General features: G+C 35.5%; 2 protein-coding genes across 2 annotated transcripts in view; one reads left to right on the plus strand and one right to left on the minus strand.

Moving 5' to 3' along the window:
• The window catches only part of LOC108742462 (NPC intracellular cholesterol transporter 1 homolog 1b-like), a 50,595-nt gene extending 44,369 nt beyond the window's left edge, over positions 1–6,226 (minus strand). The window contains exon 1 of the mRNA XM_025975785.1: positions 5,836–6,226. Coding sequence (XP_025831570.1) covers positions 5,836–6,070 — 235 coding nt within the window. The 5' untranslated portion in view covers positions 6,071–6,226. The remainder of the gene's footprint in view (positions 1–5,835) is intronic.
• A 6,522-nt stretch (positions 6,227–12,748) lies between these two features.
• Positions 12,749–17,742, plus strand: LOC112904800. The gene is made up of 2 exons (XM_025975783.1): positions 12,749–15,185; positions 17,696–17,742. The coding sequence occupies exons 1-2, from the start codon at positions 12,749–12,751 to the stop codon at positions 17,740–17,742; spliced, it is 2,484 nt and encodes an 827-aa protein (XP_025831568.1).
• Positions 17,743–26,898: the final 9,156 nt, after the last annotated feature.

Here is a 26,898-nt window from a genome sequence, read left to right on the forward strand (position 1 = left end):
TTATCGGGAACGTGGACAAAATTCCGCAACGTTTCGGTCATTTTATTTGACCTTCATCAGGCGCACTGATTTATTATGCGTGACAATATAAAATATCATCATACTATATGCTTAAGCCTCACTCATCCTAATTCAGAAAAATTAATATAATTTTAATAATATTAAAGATCAGACAGAAAATAACACTGTTGAGTATTTCAGTAGTAAACACAAAATCATTATGACTTATGAATGAAGGTCAAATAAAATTTAGCAATAATTATTGTCCACGTTCCTGATAATTTACACATATATGTAAAATAATATCGATGCCAACAACGTTAATAACTAAACTGATACATTCTAAACAATTAAAATTTGGTTACAGATGAAAATAAAAAATATACCCCCTTGTTGAATTTGTAAGAATTTAGGTATCTTTTTTTGCATGTTTAACTTGTTTTTATTTGAAAACGAGCGGTGTTCAGATCAAGGGTAAAGGAAAGAATTGAATTGCGTCGCAAGTATTTCTACTAACAAAAGGGTGTCCCTGCAAACATTAAAAATAAAAATTTACAGCGATAACAGAGAACTGATTGCGCGCAGGTTGATTGATAATGGATCATAAAGATCTTACGTGACGAAAGAAATAATCGAAAAATTGGGTTACCAATCGGTGGGTGAACAAAAACTAAGTCATATGCTTTTCGGTGGCGGGCAGCCGGAAGTTGGCGCACACAAAGAATATCGCGTACGAATGCAAAGTTTAGAGAACGATTTTGTATGTAATTTCGTCGCGCTGGACCAAGAGATCATCTGTGGTCGTATAGAACTTATTGAGAACGAAAAGTGGCTTGACGAATTAAACGAGTTTAATATTAAATTAACGGACGTTGTGGGGCTGTGACGATCCAATATCGATTCTTATCGGTGCCGATGTTGCAGGAAAAATATTGACCGGTTGTCGTAAAGAACTGAAGAGTGGTTTAGTAGCTGTCGAAACGTTATTAGGTTGGACAATTGTGGGCGCAGAAAAGAAACTGTGCAGGAAAACTACTGTCGCCGCGTTGTTCGTTAAAAATTGCGATCTGAAAGATTTATGGTCTCTAAATGTATTAGGTATAAAAGATCCTATGATACATAGGACTTTTAAGCAACAAGAAGAAGTGATGTACAGAGAATTCTTGGAAACCGTTTCTATCAACAGTGAAAATCGATATGAAGTACAGTTACCATGGTCGGAAAACCACCCCCCGCTCTCCGATAATAAGAGTGTTGCTATTAAACGTCTACAGACTACTACGAAGAAGCTTAGGATTGAAGGAAGATATGAATGGTTAAACGAAGGAATTATCGAACGTGTATCGGACAAGGAGGGGGACATTTGGGGACACTATCTACCACACCGTCGTGTTTTTAAGGTAGTAGTACAACTGTAAGTCGACCCATTTTTGACGCCTCTGCCAAACAGCCTCCAATCGCATCGAGCAACTGCCTTTTATTTTATTGAGATTCCGGGAAGGTAATATAGGTGTAATAGTAGATATTAAAAGAGCTTTCTTACAGATAAGTGTTGATTCGAAAGATCGAATTTTTTTGGTATGATGATCAGAATAATTTAATTGTACTACGTCATTGTAGGGTTGTATTTGATATATGTTCCAGCACATTTATGTAAGGCGCAGTAATTGAATTACATTTGAAGGGTATTCTTGAGTCATTACAGAATGACTGTAAATCGATTTTTACTCGTAGTAATATTGAAAAATTGTTAAATGATTTCTATGTTGATAATTGTGTAACCAGTGTAAACTCGACTACTCAATTAAATGAATTTATGTATCAGGCGAGGAAATCGATGGAGCTTGCAGGTTTTAATCGTCGCGGTTGGGAATATAACGGTGATGTTTCGACGGAGAGTATCACTCCGGTTTTAAGCATTATGTAGCATAAAAGACGAGATGTATTATCCTTAAATGTTGAGAATTTAGAAAATTTACATTTGGAGAATATAATTAAAAGAGTTATTTTGTCTTGCGTACATCATATTTTTAATCCGTTGGGATTTGTTTGCCCCGTAACACTTGGTCCGCGAATATTATTGCAAGAAGTGAGGGCAAGAAATCTCACGTGGGATGACAACGTCGGTACTGAAATTAAAACACATTTTATAAAATGGTACGAGACAATTACAGAATTAAATAAAGTATAGATACCGAGTTGTCTCATCAGAGGAACAGGTTCGCACGGTGAAATTAGTTTGCATACATTTTGCGATGCAAGTAAATCGGCATACGCGGCCGTTATTTTTAGTCGCATAAAAGATAGTGAAGTTAGATTCGTACAAGCTAAATCGCGAGTTTTTCCTATGAAAAGTAAAGAAAATGTACGCAATAGTATACTAAGTTTAGAATTATTGGCGGCAAACATTGGAGCGAGATTGGCTGACGCTACTACAAGAATGTTGAATATAAAATTTGTAAATCTTCATTTTTGGTCAGATTCATCGACGGTAATAGCGTGGATTCATCGTGAACACCATTGGAGTACATTTGTACATAATCGTGTAAAAGAAATCCGCGAAATCTCAGATCCTAAATCTTGGCGGCACGTTCCGGGTAATTCGAATCCTGCCGGCCTTCCTTCGAAAGGGTGTACTGTAGAGCGTTTATTATCATCGCATTGGTGGACGGGCCGGAATAGTTGTACAGAGATTCTGAAGATTGGCCGAATAGTAATATCGATCTACTGTACAATGGAGAGGAAGTACACTCCGAATTGAAAATAAGTGCGGAGTATGGCAACAGTAGTTGTTTAGTTGCAATACTAGCTGAGCTTAAATTACTAAAAATTTTGGAAAAGTTTTCGAATTATTCTAAAGTTTTACGTATAGTTGCGTGTATAATACGATTTATAAACAATTGTAAACTTCAGATAAATTACATGAAGTCAGTCTAGGCTGTACGGAAATTATGGTCACAGAGAAAAGTGTATTAAAAATGTGCCAAGAAAGTTTAACAGATTTTGGAATAGAACCAATAAATATTTTATATTATTTACGGATAAAGATGGTTTAGTTNCATATCCTTAACTATTTGTGAACAGTAATTTAATCTAGGTCTACCTCTACTCCTCCTACCTTCATTTTCCGCCGCTAATACGTCTCTGACTAGACCTTCATGTCTGAGAAGGTGTCCTACTAACCTATCTCGCCTATTTCTTATTAACTTCCATAGAGTCCTCTGTTCTCCTATTCTTTCTAATACCTCTTCATTCCTAACCTTCCAGATCCACCGTGTCCTCGTCATTTTCCTATAACACCACATTACGAACGCTTCTTATCTTTTCTTTTCCGCCGCACCGATTGTTCATGCATCGCACCCATATAGCGCCGTACTCCAAACATATATATACTTTAAACATCCATTTTCGAATTTCTAAATTAACCGTTCGCGTTTGTTTCTCCTTAATTCCGTGCTAGTTATTGCAGGCAAAATGGAATTTCAGTTTTGTTTTATTTTATTTTTAAAAAATTCTGCCTTTGTTCAGTTATAAAATTATTTTTCGCTATCTCTATCGTTTAGTAGCGTTTGAGGGTAGGTTTTTGCATGGCCACCCGGAACTACATGTTCATTGATCGGTTTTCCGGCGTGAGCGAATGGACTATCGACATTGCTTGCTTGAAGATACAAAAATCAGGTATAATGAAAATGTCAAAACATTATTTTTAGTTTGGTCATGTTTAACAGACAGTCTTACGAAATTGATTTATCGAATGATACAGAAAGAATCACTAAGCGAAGTGTCCTTTCACACACTCACCCACCTTTTTGAACCCCTGGGATTGCTTTCCTCATGTGTAATTGTTGCAAAAATTTTATTACAAATACTTTGGCTTGAAAAGCTTGCTTGGGATGAAACGTTACCAACTGACTTATGCAATGTGTGGCCGAAATTTCGTAAAGTTACTCAGCATAAATTAATTAAAAATTCAGTGTCACGTTATTGTCTAAATGTTATAAATTGCAAGTTATACGGTTCCTTTAGCTGAATTAGTTTGTAAAAGTGAACATAAACACCTTATGCATGCCGGACCCCAATTGTTTTGTCTTCCATTTTGACTTATTGCTGCTAGAAATCCATTGAAAGCTACAATTACAAGCTGCTTACATTTCTTTTGATTTAAACTTAAGGCTAAAGAACGTCCCTCAAACCAGACCGATCTCAGTTAATGTTTCTTATATCGTTGGTATAGATTAATTTTTAATAAAGGATAATAAAGGGCGCTAGCTTATCCAAGTGTTATGTTAGCACATTGGTTTGTTTTGCGACGAAAACTTTGCATATAAAGGTAGTTTCCGATTTGACTAGCGAAGCATTTATTTCAGCTTTTAGACGTTTTTCTACTCATCGCGGGAAACCCAGTCATGATTACTCGGATAATGGACTAAATTTCAGGTACCTTTATTAACAAACATAGTGATAAATTTGTTGACTTATATTCACTAGAAAAAGTACAATGACGTTCTACACCAGCGCAATCCCCACATTTTGGCGGGCTTTGGGAGGCAGGCATTAAGTCTGCCAAGCATCATTTAAAGAGAGTTGCCGGAAATGCTAATTTCACATTTGAGGGATTAAATAATTTGCTAATTCAAATTGAATCATTTTTAAACTCCTGTCCACTTACGCCTCTTTCATCCGACCCGAATGATTTTTTACCGTTGGCGCCGCCTTACTTTTTGGTTAGGAAAAGTTATTAGACTCATTTTCCTGAAGAAACGTTATCAAATTATCAGCATATCCAACAATTGAAGCAAAATTTTTGGTTTCATAAAAAATACATCAATGAACTACAGTATCGAGTCAAGGGCTTACAGGAAAGTGTTAAAATCGGTACCTTAGTACTCATAAAGGTGGACAATACACCCCCATTAATTTGGCGTTTAGGCAGAATTATTAAAGAGTATCTAGATGCGGATAAAGCTGTTCGTGTCGCAGTCATAAAGATCGTGACTGAGGCTGTTAAACGATCATTTGCTAAAATTTGCCCACTTCCTATTGACAATGCTTAACTTTTTGAAACGAATGAAGGGGATCCTCCTGTATTCCTTCCAAATATCAATTTTTCAACTTGCATAATATAAGAAATATGCAACTTTGAGCTAGTCAATGAAAAGCCACTTTTTTCTGACAAAAATGAAGTATCTTGAACACTAGTAGAGCTAGACTTGGCGAAGCTTTATAAAAGTCACGTAAATAACGAAAATACAAAAATGTACAAGGTCTTCCGTTTAACGTAAGAAAGTTGATCGCAACTTCCTGTATAACCGGAACTGCTACAAGAATGGCATTATTTTATTTAAAGAGTGTACCCCCGAAAACCTTAGATACCAAAATTTTAAGACTTAATTCGAAGCAGTTTCTGATATATTCTATTGGGCCGTGACCTTAAGACACCCTACATGTAGACGACATATGTATTATTCGCATCAAGAATTATGAAAAATGCTACAAAAATCAAATGAATTTTTAAGCAATTTCTAATTCAAAGACCTTGGTGAAACAAAATACTGTTTAGGATTAAAAATAAACCAGTGTGATGGGTTTATTAAATTGAAATAAACTAGGGAATGCTTAAACAATTCAACATGAGCACATGTAATCCAGTGGTAACATACGTAAGTGCGCGATATAATGGGAGAAACGGCAGTGAGTTGAGCGACGAGTATCCCTATAGAGAGGTAATTCAAGTATCTCAAATGATTGCAATAATCAACGATCGATAATTTTTCGTTCAAATGATCCTCTAATCAAGTCCAAAATTAAAAGTTAAAAGTTAATTTAAACACCTACCTTCTTCAATAAAAAAATCGGGACAGTACTGTTTCAGAAGAAGTAATGCACGATCACGATTATCAGAATTATTTTCGCTTAGACGGTGGGGTGGAGCAATAACTTCGTTATAACAGTTTTGAATTAATCCATTTGAATTGATGTTACACTGCCCGTACATTCTACATCCACCATAGCATATTTCAATATTCAAAAAAAGAAACATTGACACTAACTGCACAAGAAACACGTTCATTTTGCGAAATATTGTTGAAATATTACCCTAAACAACTACGTGAATGATGTCTGAAAGATGATTGAGGTCGATTAACTTGAATCATTCAAGTATTTTGTTAAATAGGTGATAACTTTACGATTGCAGGTGTTCTATCGTAGCTTAATCGCATTTTTTATTATCGCAATCGTTGCGCAAGAGATTAATTATTAAGCTAAAATTTACTTTGTATTTCTAATCAGTATTAAAGGTGTCGTTTTTATGTTTTCTGAGAATCACACCTGTTACCCATTGAATCGTTCAAGTTCATGGAAACATTGTAATGTACCTCAAAAGAATTACATTTTTAATAAATACATAACTCACAATTATTTTTAACAAAATAAGGTAACGTTAGTAGCAGACATTAATAAATTTATAACTACACTATGAGATAAGGAAGGTTAGACTTCTTTCGCACTTGATACGTTATAGATAGTATAGCTTTAGTGATCTGGACTCGTATACGTGGTTGCGATACGTGAATGTGTTTGTTGCACCCATGTCGTTAGTTTAATTAATTTAAGTTTATTATATTGTTTGTACACTGTTTTGTCGGTATTTATTAATTTCATCATTTTGGAATAACGATTATTTAAGAAGGATATTTATTGACATCTTAACCTGCCACATTTTATTGACAATGTTAAAAATTTCTCTCTTGGAGAATTTCTTGGTGTTACAAATAAATAAGCACGAATGTAACTGTACGTTGTATTTTTTTATCTATTTTTGTTTAGATGTAGTGTAATAAACTGCAGTATGTACAGTGTTATTAAGGAGAAGAAATAATAGTAACTGTAGTAGGCTACAACTTAAAAAAGGAATAATATTTGGGGAATACATAATAGATTTTAAAAAATTATTCCAAATTTGTCAGGATAACTACAAAATTGATACTTCACCAAATGTTTAATTTTAACTCAAACAGGCAAGCCATAAAAGTTCAAATTGACACCTACAACTTTAAATCGATTAGTTCAAGCGTTAACACTACTTTTCATTAATCCATAGTCACACAAATCGTTTCTTGCAAATCACCTTCCGTGACATAATTTTTCCATGAATAAGGACAGTCAGAGTTATCTGGAAGGTATCGAAAATTATGTTTTCTTAATTTAATGGCAATTATTTCGCGGCTCTGAAGGTGGAGAATAAATTGTAATGATGTGTATTCTTTTAAAACCTTATTGAACATTCAAACAATAAAGAAATACATTAAACTTATATATGTGAGCCCTATGAAGTCGGACATAGTTCTGAATACCCCTTCTCAACCAAATCCTATAATACCCCTTCACCTGATATAAACTGGTTAACGGTTGCTTGGCATGACAGGAAAAACATATAGTGAGGAATCCATAGACATAGTGGCTAAATACATTAAGGTTTGATTTTTATAGCTTTTAGTTGTCTTTTCGGTGATAGGAAATGTAATACTGCAGCTTATTTCGACAGAATATCCCGTATCATACGATGTTTGTTCTGTTTCTTCCCTATAAGATGTAATTATGTCATCTATATCTTCGAGTTCTTCTTTTGGATTTACCTGTGGTAAAACTGATAACATTTCAGTCTTCTGCATCCAAAGCTTCGTTTATTTTTATTTCTATGAGGTTTAAAGCATCTGCGAGTTTGTTCGCTTTTCCTTTACGATATTTGATCTTTCTCCACCTGGCAAACTTCGAGTTAATTCTCTTGCTGTCGTAAGTCATTTCAAGTCAGTTTCAAATATTTTTCCGAATATGTAAGATCAAAATGTTTGCACAAGTCAACGAACACTAACAACCCTTATTCTATCGTGGAATATTTTTTTCTGCTGTGTTGAGTTTTCATGAATAGAATGCGATAGGTTTTGAATTTTCGAATTAAACGGAACCTATTGTGGCATTGCTCGCATCCGTTCTTAACGTAAATATTTTTATAAAATCCAGATAAGACAAGACTGGAGCATTACATCCAATTTCCTTACAAAGTTCCCTTTTTTTTCAATATAGAGAGGGTCATTTACAGTAATTTTATTATCCTTACTTAAAAATTTAGTCATCGGAGAAACAATTTTGGCAAAATTTTAAATAAATTTTCTTTGAAAACCCAAAAATGATTCCAAAGTTTTAAGATCCTTCAGCATTAGGTATTTTCTGATTGAAAGTCTTAGAAACACACTTATCCACTTGTTATTGATGTTACTGTGTGATCATTGCAGTTTCTTCGAGATTCATATCTGCTGATCAGATTACGTTTAAAGCATTGAAAGTTTCTGTTATATCACCTTTAAAATGAAAGTTACTTTATTTTTAAAATTCTTCTAAAAGTGTAGTTACTGCCGTAGTGTGTTGGTCAAGTTGATATGAAGAAGTGGACACTTTTAGAAATGTTAGTCACATTTTGTTTGTTCTATAGATACATTCCAAATGCTTGCGAATTCGTTGGGAAGTGTTGTTTAAGGAATTATAAGGCGCCAGGTATAGATGAGATATACAGGAAAATTCTAATACAGACAGGACAACAGATTAGAGATCGTATGTTTAAGCTAGTTACTCACATTTACGAGAGAGGGAAAGTTCCAGAGGATTATAAACGGAACGTGGAAGTAACCATACCTAAAAAGAGAGGCGCGGATAGGTCCGAGACATTTAGAAAAATTAGCTTAACTTCCCATACGTCAAAAATCTTAGCTAGAATTGTACAGAGTAGGATGAAAAAAAGGGCGGAAGAACTATTAAGGGAAGATCAATTTGGATTTAGAAGAAATAGAGGAGCGCGGGAGACCATTATAACTACGAGTAACAATAGAGGAAACGATAGAAAAAGGAAAGAGGGCGTACATAGTATTTGTAAACTTAAAAAAAGGATTTGACAATGTTGAATGGGACAAGATGTTAAATGTACTTAAAAATGTAGAGATGAGTTACAAATATAGAAGAGTGATCCTTAATTTGTATAAAAAGGAACAGGCAGTTATAGAGATTGGGCTGCAAAGTAGAGAAGGAAATATTAGGAAAAAAATCAGACAGCGATGCACATTGTCACAGCTCCTTTTTAATCTATACACCGAAGGCGCGACCAAAATCATTAAAGACAGAACAACTGTAGGGATACATACACATGGGCAAAAGATTAGTACGCTTAGATTTACAAATGATGTAGCAGTATTGGCATCTAGCAAGGAGGAGTTGGAGATAGCTGTGAACAAAATGGAAGCGGTATTGACAAAACAGAACTGTATGAAAATAAATAAAGGTAAAATAAAAACAGTGTGCAAGGGAAGGAAAAGTAGGGAAAGACCGAATATAAAAATCAGGAGAAAAAGCAGAGAATAGCGCAGGATCGAATCACCTTCAATAAAAAGAAGTCACTTCTATGCTATGCGGATAGAGAAGGTTAGAAATGAAGAGGTATTAGAAAGAGTAAGAGAACAGAGGACTCTATGGAAGTCAATAAGAAATAGGCGAGATAGGTTAATTGGACACCTGCTCAGGCATAAAAGTCTAGTCAGAGACATATTAGCGGCAGAAACGGAGGTTAGGAGGTATAGAGGTAGACTTAGATTAGATTACTGTTCGCAAATAGTTAAGGATATGGGTTGCTCTAGTTTTAGGGAAATGCTTAAATCAGCTCAGGATAAGAAGGAGTGGAGGTGCATGTCCAACCAATCTTAAGACTAACGACCTTATGATGATGAGGTAGGAACCATATGGTTCTCGTACATTAGTTGTTAATGATTTTTGTTCATAAACGGGACTTTAGTATTGTAGCGAGTGTGTTTGTGTGCGTGAACGACTTATCGATTCTCCGACTAGCAAATGTATGTGTTGTACCTGCGTTCTGGGAAACCAGTTATGCAGTTCAAAGAAAAACAATACGATTCGGATGTTTCTATAGGGTTCCAGAAAGGAAACAAAAGAGTATTTAAAGGAAGAGACGATCGCTGAAAAAGGAGAAATAAATTGACCGTTGCAGAAGTAAAACCAAAAATAAATTAACAGTGATAGCAGTGAAATAAATAGCTCAGTGAATAGTGATATATCAACAATACTGTAAATAAATAAAATAATTCATAACCTAAGTTTAGTAATAATTTAATAGTGTTTGTAGGTTCTTTAATAATTAGTGTAAATAAATAGTTTTTGTCGTTATCAGTCTTAGAAGTAAATTTTGTTAAACCCACGAACATTACAGTTTTAATATTAAAAGAATCTTTTAGGCGTACAAAATCCATCAAAATAATCTATCAAAATATCCAACATCCCTTCAATTTTATAGAAGTATTCAGCGTATGACCGATTTTTATTATGATAGCAGCACATTTTCGCTCCGACGGGACTTGAACATTGACGCTACTCTTGCACAGACTACACTAGGTGGATCAGCTTGCGAGTTTCGATGATTTCGGGAGCCGGACCATAGGTAATGGAGGAAAAGGGTTCCTAAAGAGTAACCAGACTAAGACAAGTCTCTCAAAATGTATAAACAGAATCTACTTGTTCACTATCCTGAACAATAAGTCACCATTACTGGGTTAAGAATAACTACGGAAAGTACTTCATCTAGTGGAGTAAGGTATTGTGGACGAAAATAAGTATTCTCATCAGTAAATAAAACTTTTTCCTGTACACTGTCTTGAGTAATTAATGATAATCCTTCCTAGAGGCGTTACAACAGCTTAGAAACCAGAAGCAATGTTAAAATGAGAACTTTACACCATGTTTAATGTCTTTTTCACTGGATCGTCAACTGTTGGTATCGTTTGTAATTCTTTATTTAAATTGGAAGTAACCATTTCGGGGTTAAGAGTGACTACCGAAATTACTTCATCTGTCAGATTACGTATTTAGCAAAACATCCTACGTACATATAATCTATTAGTTAACATTAGGTTATTATGAATAAATAATTAATTCAAAGCTTGTAGAGATGAAAGCTTTATTGGTGTAAAAATTAAGCAGACGTTTTGCCCTCGTATTGTGGGCTATATCAAGGCTGAAAAAAACAAGCATAGGACAAAATAGAATAAAAACGACCTACCTAATTGTTGGAGTCAACTATTCTATAGAGATATTAACAAAAATGTAAAATTATACATCCCCGAAATTAAAAATCACAACGTAATTAATAACTAATTAAAAACGCAGTAATAAATACTTAATAAAAAACAGAAGATAGCAAAAAAGGTCAAGAAAATGTGTAATTAATCCAATATATAACAAATTAATTTAGGTCTTTAATTTTAAAAACCAAAATTAATTGAGTTCCTTGACCTTTTTGTTATCTTCCGTTTTTTATTAAGGTTTTGGTATTTAAGTTAAAATGTATGTGTTCACGTGATTTTAATTGATTAATTAATTGTTATTTTATTTTTACACTGTTTTGTCCTTTCTTCATTCCACTTTTGTCTTATTGTATGATGTTTTTCAGCCTTGATGAAGGTCACCATACTAGGACGAAACGTTGGCTTAATTCTTATACTAATAAAGCTTTCAACACTTCAAGCTTGAATTAATTATTTAATACACAGTAGGGGAAGACAACCTAATAGTTTCAGGAGATTTCAACGCAGTAATAGGTGAAAGTAAAGTGGGTGGAATAGCAGGCTCTTTTAGATTAGGCAAAAAAAATGATAGGGGAGATAGGCTGATAGAATTTTGCGATAAACATAACTTAACCGTGGCGAATACTTTATTCAACCATCACGTTAGGAAGCGCTATACGTGAAAGATGCCAAGTGATTTAGGGAGAAATCAGTTAGATTACATACTTGTTAGGCAAAGATTTAAAAATCAAGTGAAGGACTGTAGGAGTTATCCAGGAGCAGATATAGATAGCGATCATAATTTAGTAGTTATGAAGACCAATCTTAAATTCAAAATTCTGAAAAAGAGGGAAGGTAGGAGACGTCTCGACTTAGAAAAGCTAAAATGTAACGAAGCGCGTGATAGGCTAGGTAAAATGACAGAGAAACGAATGACGGGCACATAGAGACAGAATGGAACTGCATTAAAACGTGTCTAAAGTCAGCAGCCACAGATATATAGAAAATGAGGAAAAGGCAGATAGGTGGAAAGAATATTTAGACAACCTTTACGCAGGCCCTGAGTTAGGAGATATATTAGAGCAGGAAGATAGTGTGGAAATAGATGAGCTTGGTTATCCCATAATGAGAGAAGAGTTCGATGTAGCATTAAAAAATTTAAAGAATAATAAGGCGCCAGGTGCAGATGGAATACAGGGTGTAGATGGGATACAGGGGGAAATTCTAAAACATGCAGGACAAGAGGTTAGAGATCGTATGTTTAAGTTGGTTAGTCACATTTACGAAACGGGGAAAGTCCCAGAGGATTATAAAAGGAACGTAGTAGTAACATTACCTAAGAAGAGGGGAGCGGATAGGTGCGAGAAATTTCAAACAATTAGCACAAATCTTAACTAGAATTGTACAGAGGAGGATGGAAAAAAGGGCGGAAGAACTATTAGGGGAAGATCAATTTGGGTTTAGAAGAAATAGAGGAACNGTTTTGATATCTTCGTTGTTTATTTTCAACAAAATAATTTCCCTTGGATTCAGTTCCGCGACAAAACATTTGGCGACCGTGACAGGACTGTTTTTGGGTTATTATTATTGAATTATTGGTTTTTGGGTGTTGTATTAAAACGAGAAAAATGGAACCGTTGAAGAAGAAAAGAACTGTGTTAAGAATTGGTTTTACGAAGGCCCTGAATTCATTACAAGTGATGTTGGACAATGCAGAATCTACAATTGCAAGTTTGAGAGTCGCGTTTTGTACTTTGGAAGATAAGTTAACCGATTTAAATTATTGTCAAGATTCTATAATTGAGGCCATATTAGAGACCGCTACCGAGACTGAGTTACAAAAGGAGTACGATGAAGCAGATGAGTACAAGCATAGGTTTTTAACAGCCAAATACTTGTTCACCGAACGTACCATGGGTGATAGTAATTTAGTGCAAAATTTGGTTGATTGTGCGGTCCCGTCGGGTTCTTCTTCTAACGGTGAAAACAAGAGATCTTATAAGTTGCCGTCGATAGAAATTGTTAAGTTTAACGGAGACATTCGTGAGTGGCTGTCTTTTTGGAGTTGTTTCAAGAAAATCCATGAGGACAAAAATATGTGCAATGAAGACAAGTTCCAGTATTTGAAACAAGCGGTTGTGCCGGACTCAAGAGCAGCGGAGTTAGTTAAAAGTTACCCACCAACTGGAAGCAATTATGATAAAGTAATAAGAAGTTTAAAGAGTAGGTTCGGTCAAGACGAACTTTTGATTGAAGTTTACGTGCGTGAATTGTTGCAACTTGTGCTGCAAAATGCTATTAAAGGACGTGGTAATATTTCACTTGCAAGCTTGTATGATAGATTGGAATCTCATTTGAGGGCCCTGGAAACATTAGGAGTTACCACGGACAAGTGCGCGGCGATGTTGTACCCGTTAGTAGAATCTTCCTTGCCGGAGGACTTATTACGCGCGTGGCAACGCAGTGACGCTGGAAAACACAATTCGGACGCGGAAGATGGAAAACCGCGATCCAAAGACAGACTCACCCGTCTTATAGAATTTATCGAGAGGGAGGTACAAAGTGAGTTGCGAATTTCGTTGGCGTTACAAGGTTTTAATTTAGATACTGGGCACGAATCTGATATTAAGAAATCTAAGCCGTATAAATTTAATAGAAATATTCCGAGCGCGATGGGTTTGTTAATGACCAAAGGAAAAGACCACACCTGTATATTTTGCGACGCCAAAGATCACGAGAGTGAGGGTTGCAATAAAGCTAAAAGAATGAGTTTATCGGGTAAACAAGAGTGTGTGAAGAGAGCGCGTGCGTGTTTTAAGTGTCTTAAAATCGGGCATGGTTTCAAAACTTGTCGAGTCCGCGTAAAATGTTCGCGATGTGAACGAAGACACGTAAATTTGATGTGTCCAGATGAGAAACCAAGAGAACAAAGGGATGAAATTGCGAGCGCAGATACTTCCGCGCCAGTGCGGAAAGAGTTGAATTGTATCGCGAGCATTTCCAATAACAAAATGGTGTTCCTGCAAACATTAAAAGTAAAAATTTACAGCGATAATAGAGAACTGATTGCGCGCGTGTTGATTGATAGTGGATCACAAAGATCTTACGTGACGAAAGATATAATCGAAAAATTGGGTTACCAATCGGTGGGTGAACAAAGATTAAGTCATATGCTTTTCGGTGGCGGGCAGTCGGAAGTTGTCGCACACAAAGAATATCGCGTACGAATGCAAAGTTTAGAGAGCGATTTTGCGTGTAATTTCGTCGCGCTGGACCAAGAGGTCATTTGTGGTCGTATAGAACCTATTGAGAATAAAAAGTGGCTTCACGAACTAAACGAATTTAATATAAGATTAACGGATGTATGGGACTGTGACGATCCAATATCGATTCTTATCGGCGCCGATGTTGCGGGAAAAATATTGACCGGTTGTCGTAAAGAACTGAAGAGTGGTTTAGTAGCGTTCGAAACGTTGTTAGGTTGGACCATTATGGGCGCAGTAAGAAAAGAAAATGTACGGGAAAACTCTACTGTCGCCGCGATATCGTTGTACGTTAAAAATTGCGATTTGAAAGATTTGTGGTCTCTAGATGTGTTAGGTATAAGAGATCCTATGACGTATAGGACTTTTAAACAACAAGAAGAAGTGATGTACAGAGAATTCTTGGAAACCGTTTCTATCAACAGTGAAAATCGATATGAAGTACAGTTACCATGGTCGGAAAACCACCCCCCGCTGTCCGACAATAAAAGTGTTGCTATTAAACGTCTACAAACTACTACGAAGAAGCTTAGGATCGAAGGAAGATATGAAGCCTACGACGCGGTATTCAAAGAATGGTTAGCCGAAGGAATCATCGAACGTGTGTTAGACAAGGAGATGGACATTTGGGGACACTATCTACCACACCGTCATGTTGTTAAGGAACGTAGTACAACTGTAATTCGACCCGTTTTTGATGCCTCTGCCAAACAGCCTCCTTCGCCTAGTCTGAACGAATGCTTACAAAAGGGACCCAATCTCATCGAGCAACTGCCTTCTATTTTATTGAGATTCCGGGAAGGTAATATAGGTGTAATAGCAGATATTAAAAGAGCTTTCTTACAGATCAGTATTGATCCTAAAGATCGAAATTTTCTAAGATTTTTTTGGTATGATGATCAAAATAATTTAATTGTACTACGTCATTGTAGGGTTGTATTTGGTATATGTTCCAGCCCATTTATGTTAGGCGCAGTAATTGAATTACATTTGAAGGGTATTCTTGAGTCATTACAGAATGACTGTAAATCGATTTTTACTCGTAGTAATATTGAAAAATTGTTAAATGATTTCTATGTTGATAATTGTGTAACCAGTGTAAACTCGACTACTCAATTAAATGAATTTATGTATCAGGCGAGGAAATCGATGGAGCTTGCAGGTTTTGATCTTCGCGGTTGGGAATATAATGGTGATGTTTCCACAGAGAGTATCACTCCGGTTTTAGGCATTATGTGGGATAAGAAACGAGATGTATTATCTTTAAATGTTGAAAATTTAGAAAATTTAGATTTACAGAAAATAACTAAAAGAGATATTTTGTCTTGCGTACATCGTATTTTTGATCCGTTGGGTTTTGTTTGTCCCGTAACACTTGGTCCGCGGATATTATTGCAAGAAGTATGGGCAAGAAATCTCACGTGGGATGACGACGTCGGTACTGAAATTAAAACTCGCTTTATAAAATGGTACGAGGGAATTATTGAATTAAATAAAGTAGAGATACCGCGTTGTCTCATCGGAGGAACGGATTCGCACGATGAAATTAGTTTGCATACATTTTGCGATGCAAGTAAATCGGCATACGCGGCTGTTATTTTTATTCGCATAAAAGATAGTGAAGGAGTCAAAGTTAGATTCGTACAAGCTAAATCGCGAGTTTCTCCTATGAAAAGTAAGGAAAATGTACGTAATAGTATACCACGTTTAGAATTATTGGCGGCAAACGTTGGAGCGAGATTGGCTGACGCTACGACAAGAATGTTAAATACAAAATTTGTAAATCTTCATTTTTGGTCAGATTCATCGACGGTAATAGCGTGGATACATCGTGAACACAACTGGAGTACATTTGTTCATAATCGTGTAAAAGAAATCCGCGAAATCTCAGATCCTAAATCTTGGCGGCATGTTCCGGGTAATTTGAATCCCGCTGACCTTCCTTCGAGAGGGTGTACTGTAGAGCGTTTATTATCATCGCATTGGTGGGATGGGCCGGAATGGTTATATAGAGATTCTGAGGATTGGCCGAATAGTAACGTCGATCTATTGTATAATGAGGAAGAAATACAATCTGAATTGAAAAAGAGTGCAAAGCATGGCAACAGTAGTTGTTTAGTTGCAATATCAGCTGAGCCTAAATTATTAAAAGTTTTGGAAAAGTTTTCGAATTATTCTAAGGTTTTACGTATAGTTGCATGGATAAAAAGATTTATAAACAATTGTAGGAATAGTTCAGGTAAATTACATGAAGACAGTCTAGGCTGTGCGGAAATTATGGCCGCAGAGAAAAGCGTATTAAAAATGTGCCAAGAAAATTTAACAGATTTTGAGAATAGAACCAATAAACAGTTTATGTTATTTACGGATGAAGATGGTTTAGTTCGCGTAAAAACAAAAATTGTACTCAGAGAAGATTCGTTTAATTTCAAATGTCCGTATATTCTACCCAATAATATTAGTATCATGTTTTGATTGTAAGAGACGAACATGAGAATTTAAATCATGCTGGTGTACTGATTAAATTAAATTCACCAAGAGAAAAGTACTGGATATTAGTGGGTAGGCGAATAATTAGATCCTTAATTAGAAAATCTATAGTATGTCGTAGCTATGAGACTCAACCTTTAAAATCGGTTCCGGCACCGCCACCCTTAAATCGCGGTAAAAGAAAAGGCTTCGATATGCATTTGCACCTGTGCAGTTTTTAGAGCCGTGCACTTGGAGTTAGTAAATTCTCTGAATATAGCGGCAGTACTCATGGCACTTAGACGATTTATAACTAGAAGGGGCAGGCGATAACGGTACAAATTTCAAGGGACTTAATAACGAATTAACCAGATTAAATGGCGATTTAATCTTCCCATTGCGGCGTGGTGGGGAGGATTTTGGGATCACCGTATAGGAATTCTGAAAAAATTATTACGTCGGACCCTTAGAAGAACAAGTCTGGATTATGAGGAAATATCAACTGTTTTAGACTATTGTGAGACTATAATTGATTCAAGACCGATAACATTCATGAGACTGAGTTCAAACCCTTGGCTCCATCGGATTTCATACAGGAAATAAAAGACATAGGGGTTTTGGACTTATTGGAATATTATTGAAACAAACAAAATAAATAAAAGGCATGCGTATAGGCAAAAGTTGAAAGCAGATTTAGTAGTGAATATTTAGGAATGTTAGTAAAACAAAAAGCAAATGTAAAAAATGCTGATAAGATTAGTGTAGGAGATATCGTGTTAATAGGAAGTGATAACCCAAAGAGACTTGAGTGGTCATTGGCTAGGGTTACGGATGTGATTCCAGGCAAAGATGGAATTGTTCGTGTGGTGGGGAGGATGTTGAATTTGTAATGATTTAGGTATATTTTTTTGCATGTTGTATCTTGTTTTTTTGAAAACGAGCGGTGTTGAGATCAAAGGCAAAGTGCCGAGCTGAGGACTGCTGATGTCTTACCCAAGCATTGTATTTTTTGTTTTGTCTAGTCTACCTATAATGGTGGAAAAATGAAGAAGTAACATTTGGTGTTTTTAGTTTTTTAGTCAGTAATAGTATATAGTAAGAGTAACATGTAATGGAGTAGATGTCTTGTTTTACGTATTTTTAAATAGAAAAGTTGAGATTCGTTTAACATCTTCGTTGTATTTTTCAACAGTTAATTTCCTTTGGACTCAGTTCCGCGATAAAACACCCCTTCTATTAAAAGCGTTAATTTTTTATATACTAAATTTACCTTTACCAGCTATTGCAACCAACCGTTTGCTTCTAGCACTCATTTTCACTTGAGCACCCGCAGTTTGAACTTCGATGTTGCCAAACGCATGGTGCCACTTCTGATAAGAATATAGGATGATATGAGGGTTGTCTGTTTCTCGTATTGTTCTCTGGAGTTTAGTTATCACTGTATACCTAGTGTTTCCCCTTACCCGCAAACTGCACGGAATGTGAAAGTGGCACCCACACAAAAATTGGCACATGCGAAGTTCGATGGCTGGAGAATTGGTATGTATCATTTTTAATGGAATACTTTGTGACATACAAAAGCGGGTGCCAGAATTACATCGGTTATACGGTCTGGATGCCGTTATCGCAAAAGACATTTTGATATAAATACATTTTTAAAAATAATTGTTTTAGAAAACCTTTTATAAATAGTTTTCATCCATACTTTCATTGTATGCCGTAGCCGACTGCATGTTTGCGTTCAGCAATCTTCAAAACCCCCGAGTAACAAAATTGGACGTATATCATTTTTGACCGCGCTTTTTTAAAAAAACTTTGCAGTGTATTTTTCTTATGCAACAAATGAAATAAAATTAGAGTAAGTAAATTCATCTATTGAGTAGTGATTGTATACGTAGAAGAAATAAACGAGATAAGACTTAATTTGTTTTGTAATTCTTTAGCAACAGTATAAACAACTGGTGAAACCTACAGCAGATTTCCATCAAACATGGATATTTTTGGTGACGCAAATAAATACTCAACAGGCCTTTCTCATCCATCTTGCCCAGTCGATAGATAAGATCGGCATGATGATGAAAAGAAATATGGAGAATATTGAAAATTGGATTTAAAAATAGATATGATAGACAAAGATAACAAGCGTTAAAAGAGCCAAATCTAGATCAAGTTCAGCTGAATAAGTGGGATAGAATGGCAACGTGCAAAGAAGAAAAGGCAAGGGTGAGATGTAAAGAAATGATAAACAAAAGAAAGTACCGATTTGTATAATTTAGTCTTGTAGAAGGAAGATTAACTTTACATTGTCATCATGATCATCATCACAAGGTCGTCAGTCCTAAAACTGGTTGAACACGCACCTCCACTCTTTCCTATCCTGAGCTAATCTTCGCATTCTCCTAAAACTAGAACAACCCATAGATTTGTGAACACTAATCTAATCTAGCTCTACCTCTACCCCCCCTACCTCCCTTTCTGCCGCTAATACGTCTCTGACTAGACCTTCAGGTCTGAGAAGGTGTCCTACTAACCTATCTCGCCTATTTCTTATTGACTTCCATAGAGTCCTCTATTCTCCTACTCTTCCTAATGCCTATTCATTTCTAACCTTCTCTATCCACGGTGTCCTCATCATTCGCCTGTAACATCACATTTCGAACGTTTCTAATCTTTTTTTTTCGTACAGCTTTATGTTCCAAACATACACTTTTAACAACCTTTTCCAAATTTCTAAATTAACCGTTCGCAAGCATAGAAGTGACTTCCTTTTATTGAAGGCGAATCGACCCTGCGCTATCCTCTACACTATATCCCTACCGTTCCTTCCGTCCTGACTTATCTGACTACCTAGATACCTAAAATCGGCCACTTCTTATAATTTTTCGTCACCTATCATTAGATTAGCTCTTTCCTTACTTTTTCTTCCCTTGCATACTATTTTGTTTTACTTTTATTTATTTTCATACAGAACTGTTTTGTCAATACCACTAGCATTTTATTTAAAGCTATCTCTAACTCATCCTTGCTAAATTGCAATATCAGCTGCAGATCTAAGCATACTAATCTTGCCCCTTTATATCTATCCCTACAGTTATCCCGTCTCTAATAATGTTAATCGCGTCTTCGATGTATGGATTAAAAAGTAGCAGTGACAGTGTGAATCGCTGTCTGACTCCATTCCTAATAATTACTTCTCTACGTTGCAGCCCTAGCTCTATAACTGCCTGTTGCTCATTATACAAACTAATCACTCTTCTATCTTTGTAACTCATCCCTATATTTTTAAATATATCTAAGATTGTTTTATACGTGATTTTATTCTGAATAAAAGAATTAAATTACACGTTCTTTCTCAACCAAACAAGAGTTCTTGACACAAATAAAACATTAAAAAACAACATAAACACGGTCAACTTGACCAAATCAAAATGAAGTTATATCTAAGATTATTTATACTAAGCTTAACAACTATCCCCAAGGTAGCAGTACTAACCAGAGGTTACACCTCCCCCCCCTCAAGATGCTCCCTGCGGAAAAAAGGGGAGCAGCTTGAAAGAAGTTTGAAATCATGCCACTAGCGACTTCGTAAAATGACGAGGAAATCTGTCGTGTGATAGAAAATGGGCCAACTCTAACTGGATCTAGCTTATTTCGATTCATTTTGTTGCCTCTCTCGATGTAGACCAAATCAACAACATTGAAGGTGTACTGACGTCTATTCTTATCTACACGAAGTTTATTCTGTTGGAAGCTTTTCATAGAGTTCCTGAAAGCAACTTGACGGTCTTCTTCGAGCGATGTTTGTTGGTCTTCTTGAAACGGTGATATCGAGATTCGCCTACCCAATAATAATAGATATGATGGTGCAAAGCGCGTTGAGGAATGAATAGTATCATTATACTCATTGACACATGTTTCCGCAAGCGTAGACCATGATTTGGTATTATTATCGTTCATCTTACTACGGAGACGATTTACTAACGTCTGATTAAGCCGTTCGTTGAGCCCATTCGATTCTGGATGGTCAATGCACGTAAAAACTATTGGAATTCATGTCTTTTCTAAGTAGTTCTTGAAATCAGTTGAATTTATACCCGTATATTGGTCTGCTAATAGAATTGAGATGGCATTTTTTTCTGCTATAGGATTAATTAAATTTATAAAATCTTGGGCAGTTTGAGTTTTTGACGTTGTGATCCAGGCATATCTGGTAAAATGGTCCACCAAAATATGCATGTATCGTTTCGTAGAACGATTGCCTTTAAAATCGCCAACACTATCCAGAGACATTATTTCGAAAGGTTTCGTTGCAGGACCAAATTTTGAGAGGAGACCAATAGTCCGACTACGCCGTACTTTGTTTTCTATACAAACTTTGCAGTTCTTGCAGAAATCATGAACAGCCTTATCGAGACCCTTGAAATAGTAATGAGGTCTAATCGTGGCGATCATTTGCGACGCGCCGATATGGCCAAAATGTTGATGAACGGTTTGAATTATTTCGTTTCCAAACGCCGGTGAAACGAAAATTCTCAATTTTTCTCTTAATTTTTTTAGTATCATGCCCTGTTTACACTCCGTCTGTTTAGCTATTCTCAATTCAGAAAAATGTTCGGCTTGGTCGTTTAATATTGCAGATAGGTCTATTAAATTTACAATTTGGATAGCGTCTTCGTTCTCAAAATATTCAAGAACGGGGTTTCTCGATAATAAATCTGCAAGGACATTGTCCTTCCCTTTTTTATATATAATGTTAAAATTGAACTGGGACAAATAAAGGATTAGGTCTCCTAGAATTTCGTCAGTCCTTGCCTTGGTTTTTAAATTTTCTAGGGGTTTGTGGTCGGTACAAACAGTAAAACTACGTCCAATCAGATAGTACTGCCAAAATTTGATGGCATCCTTAATTGCTTTACATTCTAGATGAATTATGTCCAACCGTTTTTCTTTATTGGAGAGTTTACGCGAATAATATGCTACAGGATGCAGTACTCCGTCGTCTTGCGGCTGTTTGAGTGTAGCTCCAATACCCTTGTAGCTGGCATCAGTCTCTATGAATACAGGTTTCTCAAAATCGTATATTGCCAGTATAGGTGTCGAACATAAGTAATCCTTTACCAAATTAAAAGCTTTCTCACAATCAGTGGACCATTCGAACTTGACTCCTTTCCTCAATAGCCGGTGTAGTGGTTCTAGTTTCTGGGTGCTATTTTCAATGTACCTGAGATAAAAATTTATTGAACCAAGAATACTCCGTACACCGGATTTATCCGAAGGTCTTTGAAGCTTTTGAATTGAAATTAGATTTGGTTTTGATGGTGAAACTTTATTCTTTGATATCACGTGACCTAGATACTTCACTGATTTAGCTGCGAATAAGCATTTCATAAGCTTTAATTTGAAACCTTCACCATTAGTGACATGTAGGAATTGTTCTATATGTTGCAGGTGGTCCTCCCAAGTACGGGAAAAAATCAAAATATCATCTATGTAGTTCACACAGAATGTATCTAAATTGTTTCTGCGAATAATATTTGACAATATTCTCTGAAATGTTGCTGGAGCGTTTTTCAGGCCGAAAGGAAGAACCCGGAACATAAATTTTCCATATTTGGTAACAAAGGAAGTTTTATCCCTATCCTCCAATTTCAAAGGAACGCACCAAAAAGCTGAATTTATATCTAAAACTGTGAAATATTCACAATTGGCCACTTTGTCTATAACATCTTGTATCGTAGGAAAGGGGAAACATTCTGGAACAACTAGTTTGTTTAGTTTTCTGAAATCAATGCATAACCGGGACCTTCTATTTTCATCTTTCTTGTACGCCAGAGTTACAGGCGAAGCAAATGGAGAATCTGACTCTTCAATGATTCCGGCTTGCAAGAGTGCTTTTATCTGAGTTCTAATTTCTTTGTCGTCCGGAATTGAACACTTATATGGACGAGAGGTGACGTATTCATCTCTTAACAGTTTGATCTCAGCTTCCTTCGATCGAACTTTCCCAATATCAAATTTATCCTGGGCAAACATATGTCTATATTTGTGAATAAGATGCAAAATCATTTGTTTGTGCCCATTGTCATCAATGTGGTCTAATTCAGCTTTAAAATCACCTACATTCAAATTTTCATTGAAATTAACATCAACATAATCATTAAAAACGTCATCATAATTGAAACTCTGATCATAACTTGATCGAGAAAAATATTTACAGTTTGATTGTTCAGCAGAAATTGTCTGAGCACTAGGGGCTCGGTCTTCCTGAAAATCAAGGGTTTGTTTGCTATTAGTGCGTTGGAAAATTTCCAAATTTTCATTTTGAATTAATTTAAATGTCTTAATAGCATCAATACCTAGTAACAGATCATATGAGAAATTATCGTTTTTCACAACATAAGTTGTTAAGTAGTCAGTAATGTGTCCAATGCGAAGTTTTATTATAGCCCGGGCTGAAGTAAAATTACATCCGTTGATAGTTTTTAATAAACTCTTATTTTCTATCAATCTCAACTTTAGCAAATCAGCAATTCGTTGGTTAATAAGCGTAACGTTTGAGCCAGAATCGTATATAGCTCTGACCTTTAAATCGTCGTTAAGAACAACGTTCAATTTTATCAACGGATTTAATTTTGCCCGGTCACTTAGTTTAAATTTTTATCAAGATCAATTTTTAGTATTTCCACGTCGGGAGAATTTTCTATCATATTTGTTTTTAGTTTTTCGTTAGTGGACTGCTTGGTACGGCATTCAGCTACCGAATGGTATCGATTTTTAAAACCAAGAGAAGCACAAAACGAACATGGTTTCCGTTGGGATTCATTTTTCGGCTGGGACTCAAGTCTTTTGTTCAACATAGCTGTATGCGTATCGTTCAACCTTGGTCTGGAAGGGTTCTCTGTTTTTTTTCTCTGGAATGTGCCTTCCAATTTTCGGAGTTCTGTATAGAGTTCATCGAGTGAGGTAATCAGTTCCCTATCAAGCTTCTCTTGAGCCTCACTAGGTAAACCAACTACTATTAGGTTAATGCGAGATATTTCGCTGCCGTTAGGTTCAACGTCAAGACATAGCTTTTCCTTTGCCAGCGCATAGTCAACTAAAGACCCGCCTAAAAATTTAAAATTAAAAGCCTTTTTAACGATGGACCAACCCTTATCAACAAAAACATTTAAAAAAGAATCCTTCCAACTTGTCCAAGAAGCAAATAGCCCTATTTTCCTTATAATAGTATCATACCAGTCTTTTGCTGGTCCAATTAAATAAAAATTTAAAGCCTGAATCTTAAGACTATCCGTGATTTTCTGGTTTCGGTTACACTCTTCTTCAAATCTATGCAACCACTCTGTGGGGTTGTTTTGTTTCCTATCGAATTTTTCTAATACAAATTTTTTTTCGATTTGTTGCAATTCTATGCCATGAGGAGTAGCGTTCAGTTTTAGCTGACGCTCTAAACGTTTAATTCGATCTTCTAATTCTAGTGGTGAAGGTTCAACAATCCGAGACCCCGTCGGAGCCAAAGGAACATATTCTTCTAAGGGTAATTCTTTGAAACACACATTATTCGAGTCATCAAAATATGTGTTGCGAATTTCGTCATCCATTTTAATAGCTATAGTTCTATAACAGTTTATGTCTTTAATTGCGGTTGTTGCATTAATTATAGGTTTCTTACTTGACAACACTGTGTGGAGTTTTAGGTCCTTGTGTTCATTTGGTAATAAATACCAAATTTTTTTATCCGTAGAAATATTCTGGATCGTAAAATCCTTGTCATCTTTCTTCACAACTTGAACGAAAATCTGGTTCATCTTCTTGTTTATTGGAATCTTGTAATTTAATTTCTAAGATTGTTTTATACGTGATTTTATTCTGAATAAAAGAATTAAATTACACGTTCTTTCTCAACCAAACAAGAGTTCTTGACACAAATAAAACATTAAAAAACAACATAAACACGGTCAACTTGACCAAATCAAAATGAAGTTATATCTATGATTATTTATACTAAGCTTAACAATTATCCCCAAGGTAGCAGTACTAACCAGAGGTTACATATATTTAACATCTTGTCCCATTGAACATTCATTAATAATAATTCATTCCGTCCTTTTTTTCATTCCCCTCTGTACAATTTTATTTAAGATTTTTGATGAATGGAAAGATAAGCTAATTAATCTATTCGCGCCTCTTTTTGTAGGTAGATATTGTTACTACCACGTTCTGTTTATAATCCTCTAGAACATTCCCCGTCTAGTAAATGTGACTAACTATTTTAGAATTTCCTCCTGTATCCCATCTACACCGGGCGCCTTATTATTCTTTATGTTTTTTAATGCTACATCGAACTCTTCTCTCATTATGGAATAACCTACCTCACATATCTCCACACTATCTTCCTTCTCTAATATATCTCCTCATGGCCTGCGTATAGGTGCTCTAAGTATTCCTTCCTCCTATCTGCCTTTTCCTCATTTTCTATCAAAATGACCCTTGCCTCGTTTCTTATATTATTACTACTGTACTCCAGATCTCTAAAATTATTTTATTACATTATAAGCCTCATCGGTTTTACCTACTTCAAACTATTCCTCTACATTTTTACACATCCTATCAATCCACTGTTCCTTAGCTGCCGTACACTTCCTAATTATTTCCCACTATATAGCCTTATATCTTTTCTGCAATTCTACGTTTGTCCGGTTTTTGCTTTACCGCCTTTCTTCTATTAATCCTACAATCTCATTTGTTGTCCAGGGGTTCCTACTTTCGTTTCGTTTAAATATGTCTGTGGCTGCTGAATTTAGGCACGTTTTAATGCAGTTTCTTTCTGTCTCTAGGTCCCTGTTATTGGTTTCTCCCGCCGCCGTTAGAATTTCGTCTGTCCTTGTATCTAGCCTATCACGCGTTTCGTTACATTTTAGCTTTTCTAGGTCATGACGTCTCCTACCTTCCCTCTTTTTCAGAATTTTTAATTAAGTCAATACGTCTTCTACCTTACCTCTCTTAGATCTTTCAATTTAAGATTGGTCTTCATAACTACTAAGTTATGATCGCTATCTATAGGTGCTCTTGGATAACTCCTAAATTTGATTTTACATATATATATATATAGTTTATACTGTGGTACTACGCTCGGCAGTAGATCTTTCAAACTTAAACACATCGTGAACACATATTCGCATGTTAGAAAAAATCCAGCACAGATTCATCAGAGCTATGACTTACAAAGGCAATAACCCAATGCCTCAATTTGATCACGATTACTCAAAATTATCCTTAGATATGAAGATTTTCTCGATTAGTTCTTTCATGAAAATGAACGATTTTCCGCTAATATTTAAAATTATCTCTGTAGCTCTAACAGTTCCATCTATACTCAATCGCTATGCATTTTATTAAACAATCAGAGTATTACATGGACTTTTAGAATGACACATAAAAAGACATGGTCTCAGCAGAAGCTCCTGTCTTTGCTCATTTGTAGATAAGCTCAATGACATTTCTTTCATTGAAATAGGAATTAAAATAAGAAAAGTTTTACAAATAAATTATAGAAATTTGCATATGTATAATTCTTTTTGCATACCCAGTAAGTTGTACATTTATTACTAAACTATTAATTTTGGCTATTTTGTCCATTACACGAAACTTATTTAAGCGACTGTCATACAGTACCTATATACTGCATAAGTGTAAAAATAAAAGTGTAAGAGAAATTTGTTCTCGTAGAACTGCTAAAATAAATAAATAGATTAATAGATTAATTAATGTAATTTTTCATTAAATGAAAAATTGTTCACTTCTAGTCACTTAACTTTTTAACTTAATTTTAGTGCCATCCAAAGAGAGAGAAAATTTTAATCCAATTTTACTAGAAATTGACAGTCAACCAGTGAATCATTCAAATTGATCATTTAAAATTCGTCAATAGGAAGCTGACATGTGTTTATCCATTTTAGGGTTTAAAAACTCGATCAAGTTGCTTTCTAATAAAAAGTTATGTATTCCACGCATATAATTAATCTCTGTTTCTAATTCTGACACAA

This window comes from Agrilus planipennis, unplaced genomic scaffold (assembly GCF_000699045.2).
Source record: "Agrilus planipennis isolate EAB-ADULT unplaced genomic scaffold, Apla_2.0 scaffold312, whole genome shotgun sequence".
NCBI lineage: Eukaryota > Metazoa > Arthropoda > Insecta > Coleoptera > Buprestidae > Agrilus > Agrilus planipennis.

Coding starts and splice junctions, on each gene's coding strand:
- LOC112904800 (XM_025975783.1), top strand. CDS start 12,749: ATGGAACCGTTGAAGAAGAAAAGAACTGTGTTAAGAATTGGTTTTACG. Junction 15,186..17,695: donor TTTATTGAGATTCCGGGAAG/GTAATATAGGTG, acceptor ATGTGATTCCAG/GCAAAGATGGAATTGTTCGT.